The sequence below is a fragment of the Gavia stellata genome, chromosome 2, assembly GCF_030936135.1.
Source record: "Gavia stellata isolate bGavSte3 chromosome 2, bGavSte3.hap2, whole genome shotgun sequence".
Classification (NCBI taxonomy): domain Eukaryota; kingdom Metazoa; phylum Chordata; class Aves; order Gaviiformes; family Gaviidae; genus Gavia; species Gavia stellata.
This window is the reverse complement of record NC_082595.1, coordinates 960,425-982,059: the sequence shown is the minus strand read 5'-3', so window position 1 is coordinate 982,059 and position 21,635 is coordinate 960,425. Positions and strand designations below refer to the sequence as shown.

The following is a 21,635-nucleotide window of genomic DNA, read 5'->3' as shown; positions in this document are numbered from 1 at the left end:
GTGCTTTTAAAAGCTGAGTGTTTATCTGGGATTTTGGTCTGGGTTAATATGGGTCTTGTGAAATGTGTCTTAAGACAATGTGTCTTAAACATTAAGTGAGCTACTTGCCATAACTGTATGTTTTTTCAAAAAAAAAGAAGCAATTATCTGTCATTCCAGACCTATGTGCTAGTTTAGCTCTGGCTCCCTAAGAATGCTGCTGCCTTATTCTGTAATAGACTAGTTTTTTTTCTTGGAGGTCTTCAACTGAGTTTTGACTGTTTTAATTCAGATTATGAAGTTTCAAAATGCTCTTCCCCTGCATCCTGTAAGGTGTCCCGCATCCCTGGGAAGCAGCCCCCCTTAGTCCAAGAGATGATCCAGATTGTTGCTCCAAATAACTCATCTTGATGAGTTTCATGCCCGGATGATGGGGCTAAAGCTGTACTGGGACAGCCCTGGGAGGCAATCAGGCAGGGTGTCCCTTCCCTGGAGTCCTTAATTGGGCTTCCTGCCTGCCATTGTGCCTCTCTGCTCCTCTGGACTGGCAAAAATGGGTCTTTGATGCGCTGGCCACTCTCCTGTGATGGGCCTGGGAGCATCCCAGCAGGGTATTATTTGGCCTTCCCCCTTCCTTTGTCTCTCTGCTACTTTGTGGGCATGCAGAGGAGCTTTTATCATATTACCTAACACAGAACAGTACAAAAACTGAATGCTAGAGCCCCTGCTGCTTGTTGAGAGCTCCCATATAATTTTCCTTCTGTCCCCTTAGCTGCCTGAGAGAGATGTGTATGCCTTGCAGCAGCCGAGAAACCATCTCTTTATTGAGGAAGAAATGTGAAACAAAGCAGCAGAGGTTGGGATGGAGGTGAGAAGATTTTGGTAAGGAGAATAAGAGGACAAAGAGGAGCTTGATGTCTTTGAAAAAATCTGTTAATCCATTGTGCTCACAGCTTTCTCCTATGACCTCTGGAAGCAGGGTTGCTGCCAGGGATCATGTTCTCTCCTGGTGCTAGAACTACAGTGCTGCAGTCAGCAAGTGGAAGAGCCACACAGTCCCAGCTGTCACATAACTATCTCAAGCATTGATCTTTCATGTCCTGCAAGAAACTTGCTGTTTCCTGACACTATAGTACTTACACCTGAGACAAACCTGTAGGTCGCAAGTCCTGAGTGGAATTTCCTGTGTAAGTTACTTGTTGCACGCTGTGTTTTCAAGCTTGTGTGTTTTATTTTGAATGTGGTTAACTCCTAGTGGATTGGAATATTCTGATTTGGCTCTGAATTATGTGGTCTGGGTTTGGTTTTCTTATGACTTGACATCTTCATCCTGTGTGCAAAACTTCTGTGAGGTTTTTTCCTTCCGTGAAACAAATAGCACAGCTTGTCTTCACTGATTTCCTTTATGCAGAGGCAAGGAACTTGTTCGGGGCATCCGCATCTTCTGGCACAGACTCGGTGTCTGTTCTCCCCCTGTTATTCCACCTCTTGTTCTGTCTTTTTAATATGAAAACCTGAAATAATGATAATACAAAATTACAATTCACTTCAGCTCTACCCTCTGCTTTCCCTGTTGTTGCATTTATGTTTTTGATGGTACTGTTTGTGCTTTCCTGTTTTAAGAATGTCTTTTACTAAAGTTCAAGAAAAGCAAGCTAATGAAATGTCAGCTGCTTTTTAAAGCATGTCAACCCTGTATTTTCTTACCCCCTTTCCTTTTGCCCACCAGGCTCTCTGTATTCTGAGCAGCTGTCTCATTCTGGAAACCTTGGCAGGACTTGCCTTAGCTTTCAGAGCAGTGTAAGCATATTGTCAGCAGTAAACAGGTGTGTACCTTACTCTTGGAGTAGTCCCTGCAGAATCAGAGGATTGATGCGCTTTGTACTGGTTTGAATTTACAGTTCTTCAGGGCTTTCTGTAATTGCTGTCCTTACCTGTGATGGTAAATGGAAAGTTCTGCTCAGTCTTGTCTTCTTGCATTTAAAGAATGGCTGGAGGTGGTATGTTGGCTGAAGAAAAAAGACTGTCCATTGCAAGGAGTCCTTGGGTAACATGAGCAGGAGTCTTGCTGGGAGGTTATGCGTTTTCTCCTTGCCCAAACGTGAGTAAAGCTATTCTAGCTTTTCTGCCCTCATCAGGGAGTAGCAAGGAGTCCTCTTGCCTCCTGGTCTGAAGTATCCAGTAAATAGGAAGTGCAGTTCCACACACAGGTAAATATTCTGAGTTTTTGTCTGCAAGTGGCATACGCCTAGGAAAGGGAGAGAGGTGCTTAAGTTCTCTTAATGGTGGATAATGTTAGTTACCCCAAAGAGCTCACTAATGCTAAAGGAATTAAAAGCATAGGGAACTTGTAGGCTGTAGTTACAAATGAAGAGTACGCAAATATCCTCACTTATCCTTGCTGTTTGTTATGGTTTCAGAATAAGACAGTTGCCAGGGGACACCAAGGTAATGCCTTAATTTCAGTGATTGTCTGCAATGTATGAGAGCAATAACTGAGATAAGCTGATACTTTAGCGGATTATAAATACTTGGATTTAAAATGCTTTATCTCATGACAGTGCTGAATCTTGACTGGCATGTTTCCAGTTCATTGGAGTCTAAGCAGATAGGATTATTGGCAGGCTGCTGGACAAGTAAGGTGCCACAAGTTAGAGCCACAGCTAAACGGGTGAAGGTTCAAAACCCAGAGGTTTTTTAAAACAACAATTTCCCAATAAAGACTCTGAGGAGATCCATAATCACAGAGTATTCTCAGCTGTCACATTACACTGGTTGTTGTATTGATATGCTGGGACTGGGAGTTTTGACTTCCCCCTGAGCCACATACAGATAGATCCTGGGTGTAAATGGTGTTGTGTGAGGAGAGGGGAAAGAGTTTTGGATGAGTGGAGGTGTCCTTGTACATGAGATTCTCCCTGCAGCTTCCTTTTCCTCACTCTCTGCCTGTGTCCTATGGAGATAAAGCAGTAAGAAGCTGCTAGAAACAGCACAAAGGATATCTGTCATTGGCCGTAATGGCTTCTCCTAGGATTTGTGGGGAGGAGAGGTATCTAATTGCTTTTTTTAATTGCTTGGTTCCATGTTTCAGAAGCAATGAAACAGATCACAAAGCCTTGCTCTCTAAGCTCTGTGGTATGGAAATGTCTAGTGAGCGGGTGCATGCTAAAGCCTCTTCCTAACAGCATCAGACTGGCAGATCACTCCTGCAGCTGCAAGGTAAAGTGTGACTTAATCCTCTTTGTTGGATCACTTAGGCTCTTGGTGTGCTGCTGACCTTGAACTCATGCCTTGTGATGCACAGAGGTGATATGTGCTCTGAGTGCATGTGGGTTTATTGCCTTTTTGAGTAGCGATGTGTATGTGAAAGGAAAATGTTTCTTTTGGTGAAGTGATAAAGGAGCTTGGCTGTGATCAAAGTGCTCTTGGTCCGCTTATGGAAGAGCGGAGTTAGGGAAGTGTCATTCTCAGAAATGCAGGCGGAGTACAATGTGTACAAACACAGTACACCTGCGTACACAGCTGATGCTGTATTTCACTAACTGGAGGGAGTGCTCACACATTTTTCACCAGTGGGGCAGGTGGGCAGAAATCTCATGCATCTTTCAATCTGTTTAATGTCAGCTGGGATCAAAACCACTAAAATCAGTTAGCTTAAGTACAGGGTTACCACAGAATATTTCAGGCAACTTCAGGTTGTGCTGGTGCCTTAAATGTGTGTGTGTTCTCCTTCACTCTTTCTGAATTTCTTCTCATTTTAACCCTGAACATATACCTGGATTTGTGGGTAACAGCAATACCTCTGTAAAACTTTGTCCTGAAATTACTTGTACCTATGGTTAACTGCTGCCTTAATTTGGTTGTATTTTATCACCTCTGTTCAGTCTTTTTGAAACCAGACCCAAGTTTGGTGCGTTTTAAAAGCTGAGTAAAATGGTAGTTAGCAATTGAAAATTATTCACTCGTATTTTTTAAGTAGGGAGAGATTATCAGGTTCTGTATATAGGTATCATATTTCATATTTTTGTTACTTGTATTTCTTGGTGAAGGATTTCTCAGTCAATTTAAACTAAGATGTAGGGATTAGATTTGTGAGTGCTTCTAGGGGCATGAGAAACATCGAGGGGAGGGTTCAGCTATGTGACGTGTGAAATACCGAAGAGGCAGCCTGGAGGGTTTCTCTCCTGCCAAGTAGTAAACTTCAGAGGGGAAAAAGGGAGAGAGAATGTAAGCAAACCTGAGTGAATGCTGAGCTCTATGGCTGGTAATTAATAAAGCAGAGAGGATGAATGAACCATACTATGAAGCAGTCCAGGATTTCTATACATCTGACCTCAAGGAACCTACGCTGAAGGAAGTGAATCTTTGGCCATGCATTGGAAGGAGCAGCAGCAGCTCTGGAGTTTCCTTTTCTTGCCCACATGTCTTTCTGTGCCTCTCCTTCTTGTGCCTGATAGGCACTCTGCTGGGGCATCCTCAGTGTCTGGATTATGGGCCGCCTTTCCAGCCCCCTTTTCACTTGGAGTTCTGCTCTGCCTATGAAAATTTTGGCTGCTGTGACCAGGAGAGAGACAACAGCATTGCAGCAAAATACTGGGACATCATGGATTATATTGATCCCCGGGGGCATAAGCTGTGTGGAACGTATATCAAAGATATCCTGTGTCAGGTAGGGCAGAAGAATAGTATCTGTATCCTACGCTTTGGGCTGACTTGGGGGTCAGTTGTGGTTCTGATAGTCTCTTATAGCTAGCTGTGCAGCTGTGAATAGAGGTGCGGGAGCAGGGGAAAAGTGGGCTGACGGAGTAATAGTACCTAATCCTCAGCATGCATTTGGCAAATTACCTTGTGTAAGGTGCATCACTTTGTGGTATCTGGCAATATATAGTGACATTTGCTAGCAATAATGATTTATGAAAGCATTGCCCAACTCGGATGATGATGGTAATCCTGCTGCTCTGCTAATTTTCTCGTAACGAAAGGGCGAGTTACAGATCAATATTTATTTTCTGCTTGCAGCTACTGGGTGCTGGATTACAAATTCTACAAGATCAAATGATATGGGAAATTATATCAGGCAAAGTGTTTGGATCCCTGGCCTGCATGAAGGATGTGTTTTGATTGTGTTCCTGCTGAGGATGCTCCAAATGGTGTGGTTGTTAAAGTAGAACAAAATTTAATAGGCAGTGGTTTCCCACAGCTGCTACAAGGACAAGGTCCTGAGGCTTCAGTCACTACATTGTTTCCCACTGTCCACCTGGCTCATGGAAACAGGCACTGTGCAGTGAGAAAAGACCAAAGGCACTGTTCTTCCTAAGCTCCCCTGCCTCCCTGCAATTAGATGGCAGAACTGACCTGCCTTTTTAACAACTGTTAGTCATGCAAAGCTGGACTTACTGCGTGCCAAAACACAAAGCAGCCAAATGACACACTTAATCTTACTATGAACATGTAAAACTCTTCTAGTTAATATTTCCTTAGCCCTAAAATATTATCTGTGTACCAAAATGTTTCCACTCTTCTTGGATGCTGGCAAGATTCTAGCATCTCCTTGGGGTTGGGGGGGACACCTTTTCAGCACCAGGGCTGAAAAAAGTAGCATCAGGGTTGTTTGTCATTTTATAACTGGTAAACCAGAAAAAGATGTGTTACAGGTCCTAGCAAAACCACCAGTGTTGGTGTTATGAAGATTTCTCTACATATTGCAGGTAGAAAAAACACTATAAAAACTACTATTGCTTCCTTGATTGCTTATTCTGCAGGGCTTAATTTAATTTTGGAGTTGTTGTAAGTGTACTTTGTAGCAAAAACCCCAAACCTCCCTTATTTTCTTATATATTTTCAAAGTAATAAGGTACTACTCTTTTCATATCTTTTAGAGTAAGATTGCTGTTAAATCTTTGGGGAGGAGCTTGTGATTGTGTTATGTGTTGCTCTTCCTGTTCAAGTTGGTGACAACCATGGAAATGAGGTTGGGTGTTCTGGCAAATATTATTTGGCTGTTGAATGTGGAGGAGCAAAGATCTACCAAATGGCTTTGCTTTAGTGATGTTGCTTTGCCAGATCAAATTGCTACTGATGATCTCATGTGGAAGCGATGGAAAATGACAACATCTGTGTTCTACCACCTCCACAGTCTTAGTTTTGTATATATATTATGATATTTTTGTAGTCACTACCCATGAAATGTTGACATGTACTTAGTGCCACATCAAATACAAAAAGACAGATGCATATATGTGATCAGGATGTAATTAGTTTTGTATATATATTATGATATTTTTGTAGTCGCTACCCATGAAATGTTGACATGTACTTAGTGTCACATCAAATACAAAAAGACAGATGCATATATGTGATCAGGATGCAATTGTGCCAAGTGCTTATTTCTGCTGTGTATGGCAGATAAGCTGCTGCTGGTAACAAGTGCTTTTATTGATATTATTCATATGGCATTTGGGACATAAAGATTAGTCTCAGAAACAATGGTAGACAAAATAATATTAACTTTTGTCTTTTGAACAAAACAAATTTCAAGACGGAAGTGTAGGTGCTTATTGATAAACCTGAATTATTAGTAGCCGCTCTAATTTAGCGAAAACAGCATTATTTCACGTCTTTGGGGGAGATCAGAGTAGTAGCGATGCATTGTAACAAAGCAGCTCATTCAGTCAGGTGTTCCTTCAGCGCCAAAACCAGCAGACAGCAAAAACCAGACAACTTTTTTTTTCCCCCGCAGCCTTCCAGGTGTGGTAATGAGTGGTGTGCTGAGCGTTACACACAGGAAGCTGGTTTGGGCAACTGCAGCAGTCCCTCTGGTCCCGCAGAGGCACCTTAACTTGGCAGTGGAGCTGTGTGTTTCTTAACAGATAGAAGACTATTAGATGGGGGTGTGTTCTGGATCATGGATTTCCTGCTGTCACTCTAAACCAGATATGTTTCTCTTGAAAACTAACAGGCTAGAAGAGGCGTCTAAAGCAATCTGGCTCTGCTGGTAGAGCTGCTGGCAAGATCTGGGTCTATTTTTGCTAGATAGACTTGTTCTAAGCATTTGTAGGTTTAGAGTCTGACCCTCAGCTGAGCTGTTCTAGGATTCAGCTTAAAAACTGAGTATGAAACTCTGAAAACTGCCTGCAATGTTCTTAAGGAGGTGTTGTGCAAGTTGTATGGCTATAAAAATTCCCGGGATGCAAACCTTGCTACATGTGTGAGAAGAGCTGTTTGGCTGATGGCTGAGAGGATGTTTCTCTGTCCAGAAAACTGCTACAGGAGAGGCTTAAAACCCAAAAAGGCCAATTAAGCCTTGTTCAAGCTGATTGAAAGCCATGATATTAACATGGGATAGGAGCTAGTGCAGGGAAAGCAACATGCTTTTTAAGCCGGCTTTAATCTGAGGCCTGACGGTTGCTGAATGCACACTCTTTTTGCAGAGAAACTATTACAAAACAGCAAAGAAGAATCACTTGATCTTAGCAGTTTCTACTTCTTCCTCTCTATAATGTAGTGGGATTAATTGTATTGTTTCATGCACGCTTGAGTGAAGTGAAAGCAGACAAACAACAGTGACTGTAAGGCCATGTAATTCTGGGAGTTTACGTAGATCCTGAGTAATGACCTCCATCTCGTGCATCTTGCTGGGGCTCTGTGCTGCAGGCGTTGTTTGCCAGGCAAACACTGTGTGGGAAGCCCCATGGCTGGAAAAGCACGGCAGCTGCTTAGGGGCTGCGCTTATTTAGGAGGATGAACTGTAAGAGACCGTTCTGCTGCAGACTGTTGGCGGAACAAAGCTGATGGAGCTCGGAGGTGGTGGGAATATGCCTTGTTTCAGAGGAAGCTGGTTTTCTCTTCTTTCTCTTCTCAGATTGCTGGTCTGGGAGCTGGACTCTGTTCCCACTTACTGAGAGAAATTAAAAATGTTTTCAAAGATGTTAATAAAGTAATCACTTCAGAAGAGAATTGAGAGGAGCTTTAGACTGCAAGTGACTTGTGCACAGGAGTGGTGAGCCAGCTGTAGCCACATGTTAGTAGGAATGTGGGAGCTTCCCAGGACTCAAAATGCAGCACAGGTTAGGCTCTGTCTGCTCTCCCCCACCTTTCCTTGGTGACACCTTATCAGGCTGTCGCCTCTCCTCGTCTCCTAGTCACTTGAGATCAGCACCCTATTTTGTGAAAACTGTGATATAACTAAAACTCAACATATTCAGGGGTGTGCAAGGGTATACTGTGAAAGCGGAGAGGGTGAGCAATGGTAATGGACTCGGTAAGCATCAGGGGAAGAACATGCCAGCCAAGTGTTGTTGAATGCCTGCACCAAAGCCGCTCTCCTTCAAGTACGTGAGAACAGAAGGACTTTTATCTGAAGCTTTGGCTTTTGGGGATGGCACTCGGGGCCTGATGGTGCCCTTCCTCATTCTTGGGAAGACCTTAAACATGGGAAAAATGGTGTGGTTCTGCCATCCAGGGCTGGGGTCAGGCTGCAGGGACAGGCCTGGGGGACTTGCCTCCCCATTTCAAGCTGGGGACTTCTGCAGAAGAGAAGTTCCTTACAGATACGATGCAGAAACAACAGAAATCAGCTTATTCTGTGCAGCTTGATAACCAAATGGCAGCAATGAGAAGAGAGAAACTTACTACACCATCCAAGAGTTGAAAGGGCTTTACTACTTACAAGTTGTATCTGTTCTTAGTATGGCCAAAAGCCCTCGGGTTCTTCTGTGAGCAAAGGAAACAGTTTGCTATGCTAAGTTTGGAGTGAGGGTCTGTAATCTTCATGTTAAATATACTGGAAAGGCTGCTACTTGCACAAAAAAAAAGTCAGTGCTTGTGTAACTGCCCCAGATTTATTTAATGAATTTTGTTTAATGAAGCAAATTTGCTTAATGAGGCAGAAAAAATACTAATGTAGTAGTAGTTCATTCTTCGACTGTCTATGTACTTACTTTCCTACATATGTGCACCAATAAAAGCTCTGGATAGACTGTTTCAGGCTGCTGGCATGAAAAACAGTAAAATAATCTTTCTGCAAAATTTAGGTCCTTCTGTTTTAACTTCTGCAATTTTGTGCTGATTAAAATAGAGGTGGGATTTTAATGGAAATATTTTATATAAGTTCTAGCCCAGAATTTTTGCAAGATGAGAAGTTTAAATATAAGTAGAAATTCAAACACAATGCCTGATTTTCAGTATTTAACCTATGTTTTGCACAGATAAAAACTTAATGATATTTGAAGGGACATAATTTTAGATACATAATGCTTGAAAATGTTGCCTGCAGTATTTTTTTTTCCTGAAGATCACATATAGAGTCAATGGTAGCTACATGAATTGCATAAGATGATACCTACTTATTTGAAACAGTTTGAAGTCTCAACTACAGTCTGCTTCAGTGATACTATGCATGCAAGAACGTAATCAAAGTTGTACAGCGTCAGACCAAAGATTAACTTAGCCTGCACATTTAACCAATGTACATCTTTAGCACCTACAATTTCTTCTGGCAGAGTTTCACCTCCTTTTTTAACCTGGTTCCTGCTAGCTTTATCTAATGCTCCCTCATTTTTCTTCTGGGAGAAAGGGTGAACAAGTGATCCCCATTGCATCTTCTCAATGTCACTTGTGATATTTACAGACCTCTGTCAGGCTGTTACCCTACTCTGATTGCATCTCTGCAAAACTGCTCAGTCCCATCTTAATTAGCTGTTCTGTATCTTTGACTGTCCTTGTGGATTTGTTCTCCTACATTGCTTTTGGGAAGGGGGACCAGAGTTGTGCACAGTGTTGAAGGTGTGGGTGAACCTGTACCTGTTTTCTTTCTTTCTTTCCTAACACTTGATTAGACCTAGGTATGGGCTTAAGTGGCTTAACAAAGTAAAATCTTAAATACATCTGGAAAAGGCAGTAATGCTGGCTAATGTGAAATATATGTCTGGATTTGGGACTGCTGGTCTGGAGAGGTCTGAAGTACAAAGGCTACTGTTCTCCATAAGGCAAAGGATTGCTGCAGTGAGGAAGTTAACAAATTCTTCTCTCAATCTGTTAAGAACAGGTTACAAAGCACCTAGTTTAAAATCTAGCAGGGGAAACTAAGGGGAATTTCTAAAAGCAAAGGTTAAGACTATATTGCAAGAAGAAATTGCCTGTCACTTCCTTAAAACCCTCTCGTAGTGGAGAATCCACAGTCTCCATAGATGTACTTCTGTTAGGAAGAATTTAGGTGCAGCTGATTGTGCTTTGGTAAAGGAAACTACTACTGACCTCTAAATCCCCTTTGGCCATACTCTTGAGTGACTTTCTACTACTCCACTTCAAAGAGGACTCATTATGTTCTCTGCCTTACTAATTTTTCATTTTATTAACTAGTTTGCTTCCATGAAGGCATCTTGGCTTTTCCTGGGTGTGTGTACACAGCCACATACTTAGTTTGTTTTACTTTCTAGGAATGTTCTCCATATGCTGCACATCTCTATGATGCAGAAAACCCTCGGACACCTCTAAGAAACCTCCCAGGACTTTGTTTTGACTACTGCTCCGAGTTTCACTTCAACTGCCGCTCTGCCATCAGCCTGCTGACGAGCGATAAGCACATCCAAGAATGTTGCGAGACAAACAAGACGCGCTTTTGTAACCTCCTTCACCTACACGATGAGGATTACTGCTTCCCCAATGTGCTTAAGAATACAGCCCTCAACCGCAACCTGGGCTCGGTGGTGGAGGACCGCAAAGGCTGCCTCCAGCTCTGTCTGACCGAGGTTGCCAATGGCTTGAGGAACCCAGTGCTCATGGTGCACGCGAATGACCATACCCACCGCATGTTTGTAGCTGAGCAGGTGGGCATGATCTGGGTCTACCTACCTGATGGCAGGCGGCTGGAGGAGCCCTTTCTGGATATTAAAAGTATAGTGCTGGCTACGCCGTGGATAGGGGATGAGAGAGGCTTTCTGGGGATGGCTTTCCACCCCAAGTACAAGTACAATGGGAAGTTTTATATATACTACTCTTATATGGATAAGAACAAAGTGGAAAAGATCAGGATCAGTGAACTGAAGGTTTTGGCATCTGATGCCAACAAAGCTGATCCACGCTCAGAAAGGTAAAGTTCATGTTGAATGCTACTGTATGCCACAATGAGAAATTATTTTTCTCTGTCCCTGTCCTTCCCCCTCGCAGAACCTGCACATTCCCAGTCACCCTGGTTCAGGTGTGTGACTGGCCTGCTGTGAAGCTACCAGAGACAGGTTGGCTCAAGGTCACACAGGAAACTAGGAACAAAACTGATAAGAGGACCCAAGACCTAGGCTTCCAGGTTGTCTTCTCTCTGCGTCTTGTACTCTTGTCTTCTAAAGAGCAGCAATAGCCTTAAGCCTATTGTGGAATTAACATCCACCCTAAAAGTGTTTTGTACTGTAGGAGAACAGGGATGCTTCACTACAGTACTATACATTCATTTGATCTGACACACGTGCCTCTGCCCCATCCCCCTGCTAAGAAAAAAAAGCTGTTTCTCAGTTATGGAGAAGAATTTGTCAATAGTGGACTTATTTTCTCTAGAGTTGCACAATTGCCATAAGATGCTCCTGAAGCCCTCAAATTCACCAATTGCTTCTCATACAAGAAAGCAGAACCCACCTGCTGCAATCAAAGTTTAAAGGGCAACAAGTGTTCCCTGCAGACGAACACATGTACTTGCAGTTGTGTTATCAGATGAGCTGTGATACTCCTGTGCTCATGGTGGTGGGTGAGCTCTGTAGCATGTGAAGTGTTAATGCAGTGCAGGCCAAAGCTGTAGTGCATGGCGCAGCCGTAGTGCTGCGTGGCTCATGGGAAACATGTTTCCTCAAGGGATGCCGTACTGAAAGCAGGCAGGCAGCCTTATGCTGCAGGCTCACAGGAAATGGGATGCAACTCAGCACCATATTTGACAAAGTTGACAGGTCTGTACAGCTGGGAAATCTTGCTTTCTTCTGTAGAAAAAGTGATGCAATATTTCTGCAGCCTACTTGAATGCTCAGTCCTTTCCAGTAGCTACATCTGGAGTTGTTTCTCTTTTTTTAGGAATCTTTTGGAGCTTGAAGAACCAGCTGCAAATCATAACGGTGGGCAGCTGCTCTTCGGTGTGGATGGCTATATGTATCTATTCACAGGGGACGGAGGGAAAGCTGGAGACCCTTTTGGAAAATTTGGGAATGCTCAGAACAAGTAAGTAGGAGGGCAGTTGAAAGCCTTGAGCTTGTCCACCAAGACACAGGGTTTGGAAATAAGACAATGGGGAAGAATAAAGTAAGAGTACTTCCCAAAAGTGCTTGCGCGTCTGCAAGTCTGTCCAATGCAGTATTTCAAAAATTTAAATTTTACATTTTGAAAGCTGAGGGAATCCAATTTGTTGAGAGGGGGAAAAGTCTTCTGTGACTTGAACAGGTTGCAAGACGTACCATTTTATCTCTTTTGGACAGATAAGCTTTCCTTTGGAAAGGGGAAAGAGGGAGAGAATTGTTCATTTTCAGTTGACTCTCATGCTGGGACTTGTCTTTTTCTGTCACTCTCTTTAGGAGTGCGTTGCTGGGGAAAGTCTTGAGGATTGACGTGGATGGAAAAAGCCCTGATGGAAAGCCTTACCGCATACCTCCTGATAATCCATTTGTGTCTGATCCCAAGGCCCGCCCTGAGGTTTATGCTTATGGGGTCAGGAATATGTGGCGCTGTGCGGTTGACAGAGGGGACCCTGTCACGAAAAAGGGAAATGGGAGGATATTCTGCGGGGATGTCGGGCAGAACAGATTTGAAGAAATCGACATCATTGTTAAAGGAGGGAACTATGGCTGGAGAGCGAAGGAGGGATTTGAATGCTACGACACAAAGCTTTGCCACAATTCCTCTTTGGGTGAGGAAGCAGTTTCTTACAGAAGCTTGCTTTTATTATATGTATGTATTTAGTGGACTATAGCTCCATTTTTCCAGTGAAGCTAAATAATCCAGTGCTGTGGGTTAAATGGAGATTGTTTACCTGTTAAGAGCAGAAATCCCTTCTCCCCAGCTCTGCAGTGTTGGTATGAAATGATGCCCTGCTTATTCAGGGAATTCCCTGCCATATACTGCACTGGACAAGGTGTTTAGGGCCAAATCCTGTGTCTTTTGCAGAGTTTTCCCAGTGAAGTCAGGAAGGCAATGGATTTGGGTTTAAGTAGAAAAGCAATATTCTGCTTTCTTCATGAGCTCTGAGCTACGGCCATGGCTAAGGCGAGTGGACCAGGCTGATGCTGAGACCCTGAAGCAAATCCTGTGCAAGAGGCAGTGTGTCCTAACAAGTAGGGTGCTGCAGTAGAACTTTATAAAAGCTTTGCTCAGGGTCTGACTGCAGGTGTGATGGACAAACTCACTTTCTGCCTTTGCTTGACTTCCTTTAAAACAGAATAGATATTGTTACTGTTGTGTTACCAACATTTCTCCTCTGCTATGCTGGTACTCAGAGTTAATCTACAGTTTTTAATTAATTACATTTGTTATCTTTATCCTTATCATTAAAGATCAAAGACAAGTTACTTGATCCAGGGTAAAAGTGAGGACAGGACTAAAATTTTGTGGGATCTGATATTCAACCCAAGAAAGGGCTGAATTAAATTTTAAGATTGCTAGAGGCAAAGCCTTTATTTTTATAAGTCTCACGACATAAAATGGAGGTAGCACTCTCATGCATGTTCTGTGCTGAGAATGTCAGCAAACCTGTGAAGATGTTAACTTGCAATTGTTTGATCATATCCCCTTCTGTAAAAATGCTGGAATTTGTAAAGACAATCCTTGCTAAAATGATTGATGCAATCACAAACCTGAAAGATGATACTTGCTGCAGGCTGATACCTTTCTGCATTGCTTGCTTGATGCAGAGAATCTTGGTCCTATGTGTTATGGAAGTTCGTCACGACGAAGCCTTGATAAGCAACTGCACACAAGAGCGCCTTAAAGCCCCTGGGTCTGTTCTGTCCTGGAGTAAATTACTGAATTCCCACTGAAATTTAACTATGCTGTTTGTTCAACTGGACTGGTCCTTCTAATAATTTTTGTGCCCATCGGTGTCATTGAGCAATCACTTTTTGATGCTCTCTGGATGTAAATTTTCTTGCTTTTTATTCTTCTGTGTTTAACAGATGACATTCTTCCAATATTTGCATATGGCCACAATGTGGGGAAGTCGGTCACTGGAGGTTATGTATACAGAGGATGTGAATCGCCCAACTTGAACGGCCTCTATATTTTTGGTGATTTTATGAACGGGTGAGACTAACTGTTTTCTCTGCAACTCCCATTCTGTACTCACATTTGCCTTATCTGGGCAAATAAGCATATCAGAGCATCCCAAAACTCATTTTCAGCTGAAATAAATGAGAATCCCAGATGTCTGCGTATTAGATTAAGGGCTCTGACTATTATAACAACATTTTGGTTGGAATCTAAACTTCCTCCAATTTAGAGTCCTTAGGATAGGTTTGCTTTTGTTCAGGTCTGTTTTTCCAAAAGGCAAACATTAAAGCCAGTCAACAGTCAGGGTCCTCCCTGACATCTTTTTCCAGTAATGCATGATTTTGACAGGAACTAATCTTGGTAACGGAAACATAAAACACAGGGTTTTATTTTTCATGTAGTCGACTTATGGCTTTACAGGAAGATGAGAAGACAAATAAGTGGAAGAAGCAAGATATCTGCATTGGTAGCACAAAAGCTTGTGCTTTCCCTGGAATGATCAGTTCTTATAGCAAGTTCATCATCTCATTTGCTGAGGATGAAGCAGGTAGGTATCGTGCTAGCCATATGTTTATTGGAAACTGTACTGTCAGTTCTGTGTTGTAGGGCAAATGTGTAAAACTACGTTGCTGTTCACACGCTACTACCAGCAAAACAGGTTTGTGGCTATCTTGGCATGGCAGGTAGGGTTGGTATGGGGTTCAGAGGGGTCTCCTGCCCTGTGAGGCTATTGCAGATCAGCTTGATGGAGAGGTCAGGAGACAGATCCTCATATGAACTTGCAGTCTGAACGTGCCAGGTTCACTAAGGAGTTTGAACTCCTGTTTGTTTCAGCCTTTCCCTGTCTTTTTGTTGTTTGGTTATGCTGTTTCATTAATGAAAAGACTGTATCAATGCAGTTTGTTCTTTCACTGTAACAGCTCATTCTCGAGTTCTTACAGCTTATCTGAATTTCCCCCTTCTCATTAGTATAAATTCCTCAGTCTTATTCACAACAGCAGCATTTCACGCTGTGAATTATACACTAAGGCTTTGTTTGGGGATGAGGAAAGCCACTAATTTGAAAGTTGAGTGGAAATGTCTCAGTGTGTAGGATTATTGCTATGGTCATGATGACCAGATCTCTCACCAAGGTGAAAGTACCAATGCATACTTTGTCCACTTTTGTACAGTCTCCTGACAAAGAGCTATGTAATACAAGAAGTGATTGCAAACTTCTTGAGAACCTAGATGTGCTTTTAGCGAGCTCTGATGCTTCACCATTCAGCAGAAAAGAGATTTGCTTGTAATGAAAAGATCCTAGATCATCTAGCTAGCATATTCTGTCAAAGATGCAGGGAGATGCAGGCTTTGTTGTGAAATATGTGCGATTTTTAACTGTTCTAACAACATGCGGAGTGAGTGGATATTAAATGTCCCTTCTACACGTTGTTCTTCTAGAAACCACTATGGTGTCTTCATGTAATTTGAAAGACAACAACAGTTTTCCTTCTTTTGCAAGCTACTGTAATTTGCCTGGATATTGTTCTAGTCGGTGCTGAAGGAAAGGCATGAGGAGTAGTTGCTCTCCTCAGCAACCATACAGGAATAAGAAGCTTCTGTCTTTCATGGATTAGCCAATTTAGCTCCTGTTGGATTTTTTTGGTATGACTATGAGATGGCTAAATATTTGTTGTGTGGTCTTCCCCTTTATTTGTAGCTTCTGGATGCTTCTTTGGTACAAACAAGTTTAAAAAATACATATTTATGCAGAGGAAAGTAATCTTTTGGAAGGCCACTGACATGAGGTTATGAAGGTTCTGCTCGGGCACTGTGCTCGATCGAGTGCTGCTGGTTCTGCGTGGAACCCTGCTGCAACCGAGATCACTTGGTGTCTCTGTGAGTCCACCTGCACAGGCAAGGGTGAGACCAAAGCCCACTTCTTGGAAGTAAGACATGACTGAGGGAGTGACTGACTTTTCTGACCATGTGAATTAGTGAAGAGCCAGGAAAGAGAGGGAAAGTAAGAACTGGCATTCAGCTTGGGCACTTACTGAGACTGGTTTTCTTTTTTCACTTCTATTTAGGTGAGCTGTATTTCATGTCTACTTCTTATCCCAGTGCCTATGCACCACATGGATCGCTCTACAAGTTTATTGATCCTGCAAGGTTAGTAATTAAAGATGTTTTTCCATGCCGGATTCTTCTATAATCACCATACATTCTCCAGCTATCACAGTGGAAAGAATGCTAAGTACTACTGATACATAGCCTCACTGACCTCCACATCCAGTCTTCGGCTTTTGTTCACCCACTGTACATCTGGTGCAACTTTAATCAGTTTTAGTGAACTTACTCCTCACTCACCATATCTGTGTACCCAGAAATAGACATAGTTCGGATACCTTAAAGGTCTGGGACAGTCAGGATCGAAATAGTTTCTTCTTGGTTGCATATCTGAAGTATATAGCACAGTGGTGTTTTAAAAATGACAGTCCATATCCTTTGTGGTCATGACATCAAATACCTGTGATGCCCTTTCATATAAATAAATAAATTGCAGTCCACAGTTTAGTTTTCTTAACAAAGAAGAGTGAAACCTGGTGGTTCATGCAGTGTTCAAATAATAATTGGAGTCTGAACCTGAGTTTTTCCAAGCAAAATGTTTTTTCGCCATTAAGCAGTTATCCCTGCTAAAGTCTGTTTTTACAATAATAAGCATGCTTATGTAATTTTTTTCCCTTCCCAAGCTTTTGGATCTTGCTAAAAAGCATTAAATGAGTTTCAAATCACCCTGTGAAGTAGATAGAGTACTAATGTGTCTGTGCTGTTGCCGAGATCTCAGACACTAACAAAATGAAGAAAACAAGATATGTGTTCTTGGGAAGTTAAATCCAAAGCTAGATAGTTAACTCAAGCTCTGTACCACGGTGATGGGAATAAGAACTTGAGTCTTTTACTTGCTGTAACTACTTGAGGAGACTCCTGCCTTTAACAGCTTATTGTCTGCCAGGAAGCCTTTGAACTGCATTAACTGTGGCAGCAGTTTCAAAATGCAACATTTTCAACTAAAAAAAAATAAAAAATTTGTGAGCTAGCATAAATCTCGAGAGCTTGAGCATGCTCTATTTCATAAAAAAAAAAGCCCTGCAGTCCCTACGTCACTGCTTAATGCACCACGAAGACTATCAGGATGATAAATCCTCTCCACTTTCCCACTGTAAAGGGAGAAATGCAGCTTTCTGTTTCACAAGCAGCCTGCGGGAGCCTTTCCAGGAGGCTGCCTGCCCGAGCAGTGGTGAGCAGTAATGCACCATGTTATGATGACTCCAGGGGGGCCAGCAAGCCCCTGCCAGGAGTGCAATGGTTTCACTGCTCAGAAGGGGTTTCTGGAAAGAAGCCAGCTCCTCCCTGTGCTTCTGTGGCGCTTCATATCCATCGCTTCTAGAGCAGGACCAGGCACTTATTCCCTTTTCTCTTTGGAATTTATTCTTGTGTTTTCTGGTTCCGCTTGTTTACCTTAGCCCAGATGCTGCTCTGCTTAGCTTTGCCCTTGTCTGTTTGCTTAAGCACTTTACAAGCTTGTCCAGGGTGTGCAAAGCATCGACTGCTCCTCTGGAGGCTGAGCTTGCTTGGCCCTGGAGCAGAGTTCTAACACCTTTTGGGCTGTGCTCTGGCCGCCTCCTGATTGTATCACGAGCAGAGATTTTTCCATTCTCCTTTGCAATTTAATGCTGTTTATAGGATTCTTCCGTTTTTCCATCCCACTGCGAGTGGTGGCTGGGATAACTGGCTCCTCTGACGCCTCTGGGTGCAGTCCCAGTCTGTCCAGCCCAGACACTCCCTGCTTTCTGCCCGCACTTCAGCAAGCACGCTGGCAAGGGCAGCAAGCCACGCAAACGCCTGCTTCAAAACACTGGCAGGGCCATTGCCATCTACCTGATGGCCACTCAAACTTCCCTAGGAACCTCCCAGAAAAAACTGATGGCAGCAGTGCCCTGTGTCCGTGCTTCAGCTTGCCTCTCCAGCAGTGCTCCCGGAGACAGCAGAGTGGCTGGTGTGCCTCTGCCTGGATTGGTACCAAATCCTCTCAGTCAGGAGCGGAGGGAAGAGGTGTTAGAAGGTGCTTTAAAAGTTAGAGAGGAGAGAGGGGGGAAAAAAGCCTACACCAACACCCCCCAAAAACCCCACAAGCAATACCAACAACCCTGCTTTAGTAACCTTTTTTCTTTTTAATTGAAATGGTCTGGAAGAAGCAGTTGGCTGTTGCCCCTGTCTGAAGGAGAATGCTAATCACAAGAAAATGTGATGCCTTAGGTCATGCTTTGCTTTGCTCTGCTGTGAACTATGGCAAGTTGGAAGAGCCTGTTCTTATTTGTCCTACAGCAGTTCCCTTGGTGGGTAACGGAAAACACAGGTCTGTTGCTCTTCTTTGTACCTCCCTTTCTGTCATTTAACATGTGACAGCTTTACCTCAGGGAGTATGTGCTTTTTTTGTGTGCTTTTGTACTGTGGGAAGTTATCAGGGAAAGGCAGGAGAGGAAAGTGGATACACTTTCTTTGCAGTTGTTGCTTCTTCCCTCCTTGCCTATTCCTTTCCTTTCTCACCCTTCTTGCTGCAGCACTATGTTGTGTCCGAAGCAGCACCCTTTGAAGGTCACACGAACTTCTGTGGGGCTGCGTGGGGAATATTCTGCTGCATGTACAGAGATCCTTATGCTGCACCGTGAGTGAGTGGAAAACACTGTCACTGACAAGCCTTATGTGCATGAATGAGAGTCCTCTACTTCAAGGTGGAATGCATGAGCAAGTATTGGTGAGAACAACCCAAAGTGACTGATAGCCTGAAGTGCAACCGATGCATGCACCAGGCTTCTAGGAACAGCGTTGTGCTGTGCCTCCAGCAGCAGGACATACAGCTGAACACACTTCACCAGCACCCTTGAATTCAGCAGTGGGCTACAAGTTCATGCAGGCAAGCCAGCATCCCTCACACAAACAAACCAGCTATCGATGTTCGATAAAGACAGTCCAGGCTGCCTGATGGCAGAAAGTTGACCAGAAGGGTGGTAGAAGAGAAGCTGCAGCCTTCCAGCTGCTATTGCTATTCAGACAGGGATTTTATGGCTTGCAGCCCTGAGTTAGGCTCTTAAATTCCACCTACGTTGCACTCCCGGTGCCTAAAGTGCTTTCATGCCTCTTCCAGCAGAGGCAAATGACAACAGGGGATTGATGTGTGCCTCTGGAATAAATAAACTTCCTTAACAATCTCTCAGATATCTGCATATGGCTTTCTGTTTTTCAAGGAGAGCTCCACCAGGGAAGTGTAAATACAAGCCTGTTCCAGTGAAAACAAAGAGTAAATGGATACCATTTGTTCCACGTGCAAGTAAGTTGTTAGACTTTAATTTTACTGAGAAGCAAAACATAAACCCGTTGTACAGGCATGTGATTGAAATCTTCAGCAGTCTTAAAAACTAAAGCACTGAGCAGGAGCAATCTTGAAGTTAGGTTATCACATTTAACGTGTCCTTCTGTCGTCTGCTAGATGCCATGTCTTAATTCCAGTCTGATTTCCCCCCCCCCCAAGTGTTGCCAAGTAATAGTGTAAACAAGTATCACAAGGGAACTGATGGCTTTGATTCAGGCATTAGATTTGGTCTGGGAAGTTTTGAGCTCTGTGGCAAGCTCCTTGAGTCAAATAACCCCCTCTCTGTAAATCTAGGGGAGTCAATCTTCCTTTCTCCTGGCCTCTTCCTGTCCTATGTCCCATGCAACTAGGGCAGGGGGTTACATCTCATTATTGAGTTGAAACAGTGTTTAGCAAGTTGAGGTTATCTTGTCTGGGATTTCCAGAAATTAGTGTAACATAAAAAATTCATATTGTTAAGTCTGCCAAAGAAGTGTGCAAGGCTTCACCATATTCTCTCTGGACTTATTTTCCTTAAATATATATTCATTATTTCTAAAATAAAACTAATTTTATTTCCAAGAAATCCAGAGCTCTTTTGATGGAAGAAAAATGAGGTTTATACAGTGTGTATTTCTTCTTTCAGAATGTCAGCTATTTTTTCTTAACTGTAGCTCTAATAGGGTTTTATATCAGTCATATCTCTGAATTAGCCTTTTGACTTAAAGCAGGGATGCTGAACCATGTTAATTACGTTCCTCAGAGACTGTCCTTGAGCTGCTTAATGAACCTTCAACAACCAAGCCTCCGAAAAGGCCTTCTACTGCCACTGCAGCCATCCCAACAGTTTCTTCTAAGAAAGCTAAAAAGACCCCATCCACCAAAATAAAAGCATCAACAGTGAAAGCAGCTCCATCTGGTAAAAAGAGACAGAAGATCAAAGCTGAGGCTAAACCTCGCAAGCCAAAGCAGGAAGAGGTTGGACACATTTCCAGAACTACACCAGCACCACCTCTGCCAAAAAAGAAGAGCTCCCACCTAACCAGAACCAAGAAGCTTCTTCCAAAGAAAGCAGCGCTAGCTAAGGAAAAACCGGAGAAGAGGAGGAAGAAGAGTCGATTAAGAACCAGCTTTTGAAGCTCAGTGATGTCCCAGAAAAAGCAAGTCACTTATAAGATGGTAAAACAAATGGCTTGAATAGTGACCAAAGAAAAGAGGATTAGCTGACTTGTTACGCCAGTGCTCCCAGGTGTGCCTCCATTCATGTCAGTGATAGCAGTCGCTATACGTGTTCTCTTAAACCTTAACTAGTACTAACTTTCTTTGCTAACCCTGCTGTGGTGTCCTTTTCTGATATAAGTAGTTACCAGAGTCTCCGACGGACGTTTGCCGGTAAGGTTTGGCTGTGTATGACTGTCTAATAAATCCAAGTGCCTCCAACTTTCAGGACTTGTATCTTTTATCCAAGAATATGAAACAGACATGTCAATGACCTCACCTTTCTCTTTTTTTTTTTTTTTGTCCTTTAACTGAAATGCAGTGAAAAGTACATTTTAATTGTTTGAAAGACAACTGCTCTTAAAGGTTTTTTTTTTTTAAGCAATATTTTTGTCAAGGTATGGACCACCTGCAGGTTCCAGAGGATTCAGTAAGGGCTGGGCATGTTCAGCAAACCTTACAAACAAATACAACCAAGTCAAAGCGGCAGCTGAGCCATTGGATCGAGCCATCAGCTGGCTTCTACCTGGCCAGAGGTTGGATTCTGTCCGGCGGGAGAGCCCCTCCTGGCCAGCAGGTCAGGGCCGGGAGCGGGGCTCCCTGCTCCCGCTCCCGCTCCCTGCTCCCAGCCTTTTCTCTTCCCTGGGAGCAGCGCGGGTTTGCAGCTGGGCCCCGCCAGCCGCGGAGCCCCTTCGCCCCCCGAGCGCTGCCGCCTTAGTCTGCGATGGGTGCTGCCGGGAGAGCTGGCGGGGCGAGGGCCGTGGGTGGGCGCGAGGCAGGAACAACCCGCAGATGTTCTTTTCCAGAGAAGCGGTTT

At 43.3% G+C, this 21,635-nt stretch overlaps 1 protein-coding gene across 1 annotated transcript; it reads left to right on the top strand.

The window, feature by feature from the left end:
* The first annotated feature begins 4,264 nt into the window (after nucleotides 1-4,264).
* HHIPL2 (HHIP like 2) lies at nucleotides 4,265-20,737 on the top strand. The gene is made up of 9 exons (XM_009815094.2): nucleotides 4,265-4,648; nucleotides 10,416-11,068; nucleotides 12,031-12,174; nucleotides 12,525-12,856; nucleotides 14,118-14,244; nucleotides 14,613-14,758; nucleotides 16,278-16,359; nucleotides 19,497-19,579; nucleotides 20,364-20,737. The coding sequence occupies exons 1-9, from the start codon at nucleotides 4,265-4,267 to the stop codon at nucleotides 20,735-20,737; spliced, it is 2,325 nt and encodes a 774-aa protein (XP_009813396.2).
* Nucleotides 20,738-21,635: the final 898 nt, after the last annotated feature.

Coding starts and splice junctions, on each gene's coding strand:
- HHIPL2 (XM_009815094.2), top strand. CDS start 4,265: ATGAATGAACCATACTATGAAGCAGTCCAGGATTTCTATACATCTGAC. Junction 14,245..14,612: donor TTTGGTGATTTTATGAACGG/GTGAGACTAACT, acceptor TTTTTCATGTAG/TCGACTTATGGCTTTACAGG. Junction 16,360..19,496: donor AAGTTTATTGATCCTGCAAG/GTTAGTAATTAA, acceptor CTGTTTTTCAAG/GAGAGCTCCACCAGGGAAGT.